This window comes from Rhinopithecus roxellana, chromosome 8 (assembly GCF_007565055.1).
Source record: "Rhinopithecus roxellana isolate Shanxi Qingling chromosome 8, ASM756505v1, whole genome shotgun sequence".
NCBI lineage: Eukaryota > Metazoa > Chordata > Mammalia > Primates > Cercopithecidae > Rhinopithecus > Rhinopithecus roxellana.
In genome coordinates this window covers 13,408,341-13,418,471 of record NC_044556.1, presented here as the reverse complement: position 1 = coordinate 13,418,471, position 10,131 = coordinate 13,408,341, and the positions used below count along the sequence as shown (strand labels likewise).

The 10,131-nt window shown below is 60.8% G+C and overlaps 1 protein-coding gene across 3 annotated transcripts; it reads left to right on the top strand.

Annotated features, from left to right (window-relative positions):
• Positions 1-324: 324 nt before the first annotated feature.
• MATK (megakaryocyte-associated tyrosine kinase) lies at positions 325-9,331 on the top strand. Of its 3 annotated transcripts, XM_030936837.1 has the most exons (15): positions 347-576; positions 1,049-1,131; positions 1,456-1,678; positions 1,857-1,916; positions 2,295-2,408; positions 2,506-2,621; positions 2,711-2,930; positions 3,498-3,591; positions 5,059-5,124; positions 7,195-7,294; positions 7,371-7,455; positions 7,540-7,613; positions 7,804-7,999; positions 8,701-8,787; positions 8,875-9,330. In XM_030936837.1, exons 3-15 carry the CDS (start codon positions 1,607-1,609, stop codon positions 9,112-9,114), a joined length of 1,524 nt encoding a protein of 507 aa, XP_030792697.1. In that variant the 5' UTR covers positions 347-576; positions 1,049-1,131; positions 1,456-1,606; the 3' UTR covers positions 9,115-9,330. The 3 variants fall into 3 exon arrangements, with proteins under 3 accessions (XP_030792699.1, XP_030792698.1, XP_030792697.1); XM_030936838.1 differs by lacking the exon at positions 1,049-1,131 and having other exon boundaries at positions 337-576; positions 8,875-9,331; XM_030936839.1 differs by lacking the exons at positions 1,049-1,131; positions 1,456-1,678 and having other exon boundaries at positions 325-576; positions 8,875-9,331.
• Positions 9,332-10,131: the final 800 nt, after the last annotated feature.

The window sequence follows — 10,131 nt, the reverse complement described above, 5'->3', positions numbered from 1 at the left end:
CAACCACCAATAGCCCTCTGAGAGTGTGGGTGTTAAAATGGGCGGCAGTGAGGGAGTTCGAATTGCAGAGTACGAAGGATCCTCTGGGTGTCCGGGCTCGGCACCTTGCTTACCTCCCCGGACGGGCAGCTCACTCTCCCTCACCCCCAGCCCCCGCCACGAGCGCTGGCGGCGCCCGTTCCACGCTCCAAGAACCCCGCTTCCCAGGGTGTGTGGGGGGTGCACGCCCGACAGGGCCGGGTCAAGGCCAGGCGTGGAGCCCGCGCGCGCCCCGGGACCCCGCCCGGGGAGCGCGGGAGGCGCCGGGGGCCGCGGGGGCGGGGCGGGGAGGGGCCGGCGGCGGCGGCGCGCGGAGCAGACCGCAGTGCGGCCGGCGCTAGGACCCGCGGGGGCCTCCCAGGCCGCAGCGCCTCCCGCTTCCCCCCACTCCCCGACCCTCCTTCGCCCCCAAAATGAGGAAACGGAGCAACTCGCTCCAAGTTGTGCAGCCGGGACCGCCTCGGGGTGCGCAGCCGGCTCGCGGAGGCCCTCCTGGGGGCGGGCGCGGGGCGCGGCCCGGGGGCGCCCCCTAAGCAGGTGAGCACCTCGGCGGGGAGAGGTGAAGAGACCCCGAGGCCGGGGTGGGGGAAACCCCGAGGGCTCTGGGCGGGGGTGGGTCCGGGACGTGCGCAGGAAGGGCCGGTGTGCGCGCGAGTGTGCGCGACCCGGGCGCGCGGCGGTTGCGCGGCTGGGGCGGAGGGTGCTCAGAGACGATCGGACCCGGCGTGGTGGCGGCGGGGGTTTCCTGGGTGCGAGTGTGCGCGGCTACGAGCCCCGGGCGTGTGTACCCGCGCGTCCACGTGGAGGGCTGTGCGCGTGTGGCCGAGAAGCGTGTGCGCGGCCCTGCGTAGCGCCCTGCGTGCCCGAGTGGCCCGGTGCTGGCGCCCAGGTGTTCCAGTGTGGGGCTGCTGTGTGTGTGCCGGGGGCGGGGGACAGGTGCGCACGTTCCCAGGTGTGGAGCGCTTATGCGCGCGGACGCGCGGGGACGTGTGCGCACACCTGTTTCCAGGTGGACGTGGTCATTTGCTTGTCTGCGCGCACCTGTGTCCGAGCCCCGTGTGTTTCTGTGCGTGTACATGCATCCGTATGCGTGTGAGTACACGTGGGACTGGAGGATTTCAGGGGAGGCGCATATTGGAGGGGCCGAGACTCACCCCCCAGCACCGCCCACTTCCCAGCCACCAGCGGTCCTGGAGATGGGGGAGGCAGGGAGGGTCCCCCACCCCTGCAGCAGTGAGCAACTTTGTGTGTCTGTCCTGGGTTTGGGGGGATCAGAGAGGCTCAGTGGGTGGCCGGAGGAGCCCAGCAGGGCTACTGGACCCACCCCTGCCCCCAGTTCCACCCCACGGTCAGAGAATCTTGGGAATGACCTTGACTCATCCCTATTTCCCCACCCCGCCCCTGCCTACTTACCAGAAAAGAGGAAGAACCAGGCTCGGTCCAGTGGCACCCAGCTCCCTACCTCCCGTGCCAGCCGCCCGGACTGTGGCAGGCCATTCCCAGCGTCCCCGACTGTGACCACTTGCTCAGTGCTCCTCTCCCCTGCCTCAGTTTCCCTCTGGGGGCGATGGCGGGGCGAGGCTCCCTGCTTTCCTGGCGGGCATTTCATGGCTGTGATTCTGCTAAAGAACTTCCCCGGGTAAAGATCACTTCCCCAAAGGGGTTTGGGGAGCCAGCTCTGGGTCCCACCCAGGATGCCTCTCGGGGGCTCTCTCTGCCTGCCTGGCCATTGCCCCCACCTGGCCTGGGCTGGAAGTGGTGGGAACTGGACCCTGGGTCCCAGCCCAGCTCCCACCTGGACTCTGCCCCCTCCCCAGGTGAGCCCCCGCTTCCTCCGAGCCTGGCACCCCCCGCCTGTCTCAGCCAGGATGCCAACGGTAAGTGTGTCTAGACTGGTTCCTCTATCCCCCGGGTCCTTCTTCAACTCCAGCCACACCCTCAGCCCCCTTCCTGGAGGGCTGTACTCTCTGCCTTCTACCCACTTCTGCTGGGCTCTGCCTGGACTTTCTCAGTCATCTTGGCTTCCTGACCTTCTGTCCCGGTCCTCCTCTCTTTGTGACTCTACGATTTCTCTCTTTGAGCACTGTTCACCCCGTTTCTCTCCTTCCCCGACGTCTGCATCTGTTTTCTCTGCCTCCCTGCTCTTTTCCAATCTCCATGCCTTTCTCCCTCCTGTCCTCTTTCCCCTCCCATGCCTCTGCTCCCCACATCTCCGTGATGTCCTCCCTTCGCCCCTCTCCTGGCCCCCTCTGCAGAGGCGCTGGGCCCCGGGTACCCAGTGCATCACCAAATGCGAGCACACCCGCCCCAAGCCAGGGGAGCTGGCCTTCCGCAAGGGCGACGTGGTCACCATCCTGGAGGCCTGCGAGGTGAGAGGCGGCCAGCGGGTGTGGGTGCTTGGGGCTGGGGGCTCCACCAAGACACCCCCAAACCCCCCACATCAACCCTGTGCTTCCTCCCTGGCAGAACAAGAGCTGGTACCGCGTCAAGCACCACACCAGCGGGCAGGAGGGGCTGCTGGCAGCTGGGGCGCTGCGGGAGCGGGAGGCTCTCTCCACAGACCCCAAGCTCAGCCTCATGCCGTGAGTGGGCGGGACAGGGGCCTGGAGTAGGGGCCAGTAGGTGACCGCGCCCCACAGCCTGGTCCAACCCACCCCTTTTGTGCCCCCAGGTGGTTCCACGGGAAGATCTCGGGCCAGGAGGCTGTCCAGCAGCTGCAGCCACCTGAGGACGGGCTGTTCCTGGTGCGGGAGTCCGCGCGCCATCCTGGCGACTACGTCCTGTGCGTGAGCTTTGGCCGCGACGTCATCCACTACCGCGTGCTGCACCGCGACGGCCACCTCACCATCGATGAGGCCGTGTTCTTCTGCAACCTCATGGACATGGTGGAGGTGCTGCCATCCAGAGGCCCCACCCCATCCCTGCAGCCCCAGAGACTCCCCTATGTAGAGATGGAGGGGCCGGTCACCTGACTTCCATCCCTTCCCCAGCAGCTGGGCAGACACCATCCCTACCTCTGTGCTGATCACCCGGGACCCCCCTTAGCTCTGTGCTTCCCCAATGTGAAGATGAAGGGGGTAGTCCCTGGGGCCCCCCAGACCCCCATCCCATCTCAGATAGGCAGACAGGAGGACTCCCACGGTAGGATTCTCATTAATGCAGAAATGGGCATTGATCCGTATGGACTGCCCATCCTACAGGTGGCCTGAGTTAGTCTGGTTCTACCTCCAGGGACTAGGGTGACTCCTCTGGGGACCCCCAGGACGCCCCCCAAGTTGATACCAATCCAGAGGACTCCCCCTCCTTTTGACTTGCCTCCTTTCTCGTTCCTATGGAAACCAGCCTCTCTCCTCCTCCCCAGTCCCACCCACCCTCCCCAGAGGCCACCCAGGAAGGGAACAGGATGCTGGGGTTCCCCGCCCTGGGGCTGGGCTCATGGCTGTCCCCACATTCTGCAGCATTACAGCAAGGACAAGGGCGCTATCTGCACCAAGCTGGTGAGACCAAAGCGGAAACACGGGACCAAGTCTGCCGAGGAGGAGCTGGCCAGGGGTAGGGGACGCCCAGGAGGGCAGACCCCCTTCCCTGACCATGTTAGCCCAATCCGGGAGGAAGGGCCCTGGGGCCCCCACGCCTCTGAGGCCAGATCACCCAAGCCTGTCTCCATGCCAACTATTGGACAGAAGACGTGGGCTGCCTCGGGGGTACCCACAGACACAGATCAGTCCTTTTTTTGATAGGTCCCCAGCTTCGCCGCTCATCTCTGTCACCATCATCCACCATCTGAGCCAGAAACCTGGCCCTGAACCTCCACCCACCCCACCCTCTAGCATTCCCTCCTTGGCCAGGTTACGAACACCTGGTGAATCTGCTCCCCTCCCCACAGTCCAGCCTCAGGCCCTCCCATCAGATTGCCTCCTTCCCAGAGGGCGAGTCCCCCTTCCAGCCCAGGCCTTGAGTGCGGTCTCAAGGTTATCTTTCTGTCATGAAATCATGCCTCCAGGGAGAGAGGCCCGGCAGCTCCACTACCTTCCAGAACCTGCCCGCATGGCCTGAGCCACCTTTCCAGCCTCATCTGCAAAGCCCTTCCTCCACGCATCCACCCCCTCCCAGGTCAACTGTGATCATCATTGTTTCCTTCATGCCTCTGAGCCATTGTGTATTCTGTTCCCTTCACCTGAAATGCTTTTCTAGCCCCTGATTAGTGAAATCCTCAGTGTTTAACGTCTAAAGCAAATGCCTCTTCCCACCCCATGTCTGTCTCCTTGAAAGTACATCTCTCCTAGGGAAATCTGTACCCATCAGGGATGGCACCCAGGTGGAGACTAGCATCACCCTGACCAATGATCCCTTAAGACCATGGCATTCGGAGGGGGCACTTTCTGGAGGGAGAAGAGAACGCCTGCAGAACCAACCAGAGGACAGTCAGTGGAGGGGACAACACAGGAGTGCTTGGGAGAAGGGTCAGGGAGGCCAGAGCTCTGGAATATTCTGGAACCTTTATGGGTCTCCATGTTGTGGTGTTTTTTTTGCTCTGTGCGTGTTTCTGAGTGGTCAGAGGTAAAGAACTGTGTAGGGAAGAGCCCAGCGGGTATTTGGAGGGACAAGAGAGCCAAAGAGAAAAGGGCAGCTCTTATCTCTGAGACCTGAGACCTGAAGTGTTTCCTGGCACTGCCCCCTGAGCCTGACAGGGAGTTCCTGGACGGCAAATGTGGAATCTGAGGGTCTCAGCCAGGCAGGCCCCCAGCTTTGACCATTCACACCACTATCCCTCCTGTAAGCCTCTTTTTGCTCAGGTCAACCTGAGAGAGTTCTGTTGCTTGCAACAGCAATAATTGGTACCAGGAGTGGGGTGTCTCTGATACGTCCTCGGGGCATTGCCAGGTCCAGCAGCCATTCAAATGTGTATCCACAGCTGCAGCACTGTGAGAGACTACACCTAGTCTCTCACCAAGTAGAACCCCCAATGGGAGGGTTTGGGGGGCCCATTACCCCTCTGACTGGGTCTTCACTCCACAGCGGGCTGGTTACTGAACCTGCAGCATTTGACATTGGGAGCGCAGATCGGAGAGGGAGAGTTTGGAGGTGAGTGGCGGACTGGATTGGGGGTGCTGAAGGAAGGAGGGAGGTGCACATTGAGGTTTTGCCGTTACAGAGCTGAATTCAAACCCATACTTAACGACCTACTAGTTGTGCAACTGAAGACACGCAAATCCTCTGAGCCTCAGTTTCCCCCTCTGGAACGGGGTAATGGCAGCTGTCATGAGGAGTCAATGAACTCAAGCAGTCACTGTTAGTGACTTCACACTACCAGGGTCTTGTATAGTCAGTCCCTCTGTTTGGAATGTTTGGAACACCATTCCCTGAAATTATTATTCTGGAAGGCTCTGGGGTTTAGATCAGGGGTCAGCAACTCTCTGTAAAAGGCCAGATTGTAAATATTTTCTGCTTCATGTGTCAGGGAGCTGCTGTCACAGCTGCTGAATCCTGCCCTTGTGGAGTGAAAGCAACCACAGATAATATGTAAACATATGGGTGTGGCCATGAAAACTATGGCCCAGAAATTTGAATTTTGTATCATGCTCACATGTCCTGAAACAGTACTCATCTTTTGATTTGTTTTTACAACCATTTAAAAATGCAAAAACCAGACGGGCGCTGTGGCTCACACTTGTAATCCCAGCACTTTGGGAGGCCGAGACAGGTGGATCACAAGGTCAGGAAATCAAGACCATCCTGGCTAACACTGTGAAATCCCGTCTCTACTAAAAAAAAAACAAAAAAATTAGCAGGGCGTGGTGGTGGGTGCCTGTAGTCCCAGCTACTCGGGAGGCTGAGGCAGGAGAATGGCGTGAACCCGGGAGGCAGAGCTTGCCGTGAGCCGAGATAGCACCACTGCACTCCAGCCTGGGCGACAGAGCGAGACTCCATCTCAAAAAAAAAAAAAAAAAAAAAAAAAAAAAGCAAAAACCAGCCAGGCGCAGTGACTCATGCCTGAAATCCCAGCACTTTGGGAGGTCGGGGCAGGAGGATCCCTTGAGCTCAGGAGTTCAGGTCTAGCCTGGGCAACATAGCAAGACCTCCATCTGTACCAAAAAAAAAAGCCAGACTACAGTGGAGCATGCCTGTAGTCCCAGCTATTCAGGAGGCTGGAAGGGGAGGATCCCTTGAGCCCAGGAATTTGAAACTACACTGAGCTGTGATCACGCCACTGCACTCCACCTGGGTGAGAGAGTGAGACCCTGTATCAATACTTTAAAAATAAAAATGCAAAAAACATTTTGAGCTCAAGGGTCTTGCAAAAAGAATTGACAGGGAAGATTTGGCCTCCAGGGGGTGGAGGTTCACAGACCCCTGGCTTAGATGGTTCTCTCTTTGTTTTGGTTTTTTGTTTTTTTGTGGTTTTTCTTGAGATGGAATTTTGCTCTGTTGCCCGGGCTGTAGTGCAATGGTGCGATCTTGGCTCACTGCAACCTCCGCCTCCAGGGTTCAAGCGGTTCTCCTGCCTCAGCCTCCCAAGTAGCTGGGACTACAGGCATGTGCCACCACGTCCGGCTAGTTTTGTATTTTTTTTTTTTTTTTTTTGAGACGGAGTCTCGCTCTGTCGCCCAGGCTGGAGTGCAGTGGCCAGATCTCAGCTCACTGCAAGCTCCGCCTCCCGGGTTTACGCCATTCTCCTGCCTCAGCCTCCCGAGTAGCTGGGACTACAGGCGCCCGCCACCTCACCCAGCTAGTTTTTTGTATTTTTTAGTAGAGACGGGGTTTCACCGTGTTAGCTAGGATGGTCTCGATCTCCTGAACTAGTGATCCGCCCGTCTAGTTTTGTATTTTTAGTAGAGATGGGGCTTCTCCATGTTAGTCAGCCTGGTCTTGAACTCCTGACCTCAGGTGATCTGCCTGCCTCGGCCTCCCAGAGTGCTGGGATTACAGCCGTGAGCCACCGCGCCGGGGCCAGACAGTTCTCTTTGATCTTGGGTCTGGAGCTTGTGAGGGTGGGGGGGATGGGGAGCGTGGGGGCTGCGTTTCAAGGTCTGGGGACCCGCAGCTGTGTGAGTGTTACACGGGCACCGGTGTGAGCGGGCCTGTCCGTTTGTCTCTCTGTCCCTGTTTGTTGGGGGTCCCGATCTCACCCCATTCCCCGTCCCCACCCCCAAGCCGTCCTGCAGGGTGAGTACCTGGGGCAAAAGGTGGCCGTGAAGAATATCAAGTGTGACGTGACAGCCCAGGCCTTCCTGGATGAGACGGCCGTCATGACGTGAGTCCCGGGGTGGGGGCGGGGACCCTGGGATGGGGGTCCCAGCCCGCCCTCACGCCCACCCCACCGCCCCCAGGAAGATGCAACACAAGAACCTGGTGCGTCTCTTGGGCGTGATCCTGCACCAGGGGCTGTACATTGTCATGGAGCACGTGAGCAAGGTGGGGCCGGGCCCAGGCGGGGAGGGGGTCCCACGCGGCAGAGCAGCCCTAACATCCCCCACGGCCGTCTCCCACCCCCAACAGGGCAACCTGGTGAACTTTCTGCGGACCCGGGGCCGAGCCCTCGTGAACACCGCTCAGCTCCTGCAGTTTTCTCTGTAAGTGGGGCTCTCAGGGTGCCGGGGGCGCAGGGGTCATCAGGGGGCAGATTCCAAGATCTATCAAGGGGAAACTGAGGCACGGGGCAGGGAGGCTTTCTGAGCTTGTGGCCCAGGCACCCAGAGCTTTCTGAGCCCTGAATGCAGGCGTCCTGGCACCTGAGCCCCCACTGCCCCCTGCTCCCCCCAGGCACGTGGCCGAGGGGATGGAGTACCTGGAGAGCAAGAAGCTGGTGCACCGCGACCTGGCCGCCCGCAACATCCTGGTCTCCGAGGACCTGGTGGCCAAGGTCAGCGACTTTGGCCTGGCCAAAGCAGAGCGGAAGGGGCTGGACTCGAGCCGGCTGCCCGTCAAGTGGACGGCGCCCGAGGCTCTCAAACACGGGGTGAGCCCTCCTTCCCACACCCCTGGGCTTTGGGGTCCCCCCAGCTCTGCTCTATGACCCTGGCTATGTCACTTGGCCTCTCGGAAACTCCAAGGGCAATGGCTCTGCCTCCCCAGGAAGCTCTTGGCCCATAATTGTTCCTTGTAGCCTCCCTCTGGGCCTCAGTTTCTCCAGCTCTGAAAAAGGCACGGGCTTGGGCCGGGCGCCGTGGCTCAAGCCTGTAATCCCAGCACTTTGGGAGGCCGAGACGGGCGGATCACGAGGTCAGGAGATCGAGACCATCCTGGCTAACACGGTGAAACCCCGTCTCTACTAAAAAATACAAAAAACTAGCCGGGCGAGGTGGCGGGCGCCTGTAGTCCCAGCTACTCGGGAGGCTGAGGCAGGAGAATGGCTTAAACCCGGGAGGTGGAGCTTGCAGTGGACCGAGATCCGGCCACTGCACTCCAGCCTGGGCGACAGCAAGACTCCGTCTCAAAAAAAAAAAGGCATGGGCTCAGGACTGAGGTGAAGAATAACCAGGCTTCCTTCATGCACTAAGGCTGAGCTAGATAGACTCGATTGTGGGCGGCGTTGGGGGAGAAATCAATTAGGAGGAGACCAGAGAGTGAGGGTCAACCTAGGATGGCCTCCTGGAGGAAGCAGAGGCTGGAGCAGAAACCCTGAGGGGTACCTCCTCACCCCTGTCTCGGGCCCCACAGAAGTTCACCAGCAAGTCGGATGTCTGGAGTTTTGGGGTGCTGCTCTGGGAGGTCTTCTCATATGGACGGGCTCCGTACCCTAAAATGGTGAGTGGGGGCCCCAGGGAGGCACTGGGTTCTGGGCAGGTCCAGAGGCTGTGGCCCTGACCCCTGCCCACGCCTGCTGTCCTGCAGTCACTGAAGGAGGTGTCAGAAGCCGTGGAGAAGGGGTATCGCATGGAGCCCCCCGAGGGCTGTCCAGGCCCCGTGCACGTCCTCATGAGCAGCTGCTGGGAGGCAGAGCCCGCTCGCCGGCCACCCTTCCGCAAGCTGGCTGAGAAGCTGGCCCGGGAGCTGCGCAGCGCGGGCGCCCCGGCCTCCGTCTCAGGGCAGGATACCGACGGCTCCACCTCGCCCCGAAGCCAGGAGCCCTGACCCCACCCGGTGGGGCCCTTGGCCCCAGAGGACCAAGAGAGTGGGGAGTGTGGCGTGGGGACACCGGCCAGGCCCAAGGAGGGTCCAGGTCGGCAAGGCATCCTCCTGGTGCCCACGGCAGGGGCTGGCCCGCGTAAGGGGCTCTGGGCGGCCCGTGAACACCCCAGACCTGCGAAGGCAAAGGATGATCGCCACGATAAAGACGGATTCCAAGGACTGTAGGCACCTGTGTCTCTCTGTGTCCCCATGCCCTCTTCCCCGGAGGCCACTTTTGGCGATCTGCTCTCGGACACCCCCAGGCGCCAGGCATCCTGGGTCCTCCCGTAGAGGTCCACCCCCCCGGATGCCCTGTGTGCCCCGGCCCCAGCGGTCACCTCCCTACTCTGTGGAACCCACTGCAGCCCACATGATGGGATCAATTAACTGGGACCCCACTGATCCTTGGCCTTGTCTTGGGCACCCACCAGCCCCAAGCCCCTGCCTCCTGCAGCCATGTGCCTGCACACGGGGCCTCCGCATCTTTGCCCGTGGAGGATCCACCCAGCTGGAACCTGCCCGCTGGCCACTGTGGGGACATCGTTCCCTGGGGAATTCTGGGCAGGAGACCCACTTGCCATTACCCGTGGGTTCCCCACTGCAGTCCCCCAGGGGATGCTGTATTCAGTGGTGGGGACCCCATCCCAACCCACGGGATCTCAGGAGGCTGCCAACAGCCCTCAAGGTCCAAGTCTCCCCTCCCACCACATCCCTTTCTCAGGCCCCAGCCCTCTACATCCCTATGGGAGCCCCCATGATGGCAGCCCCAGGAAGGTCTGTGTGTGTGGCAGCAGCCCCGTTTAGGGATGGCCTGGGGAGGCCACCCTCTTCCTCCTGCCTCCCCCATTCATGGGCAGCCACCATGTTGAGCACTTTCAGGTCAAATCCCCAAAATGCCACTGGAGGTGAGTGCCAAGTTTATACCCATTTCACAGACGCGGACACTGAAGCCCAGAGGAGCCCAGAGAGGGCAGGTCGCTC

Bases quoted from the DNA above. Each gene is read 5' to 3' on its own strand.
- MATK (XM_030936838.1), top strand. From the start codon at position 1,607: ATGGCGGGGCGAGGCTCCCTGCTTTCCTGGCGGGCATTTCATGGCTGT. The intron at 2,622-2,710 runs GTGAGTGGGCGG...TTGTGCCCCCAG, and splicing joins CCCAAGCTCAGCCTCATGCC to GTGGTTCCACGGGAAGATCT. The intron at 8,788-8,874 runs GTGAGTGGGGGC...GCTGTCCTGCAG, and splicing joins GGGCTCCGTACCCTAAAATG to TCACTGAAGGAGGTGTCAGA.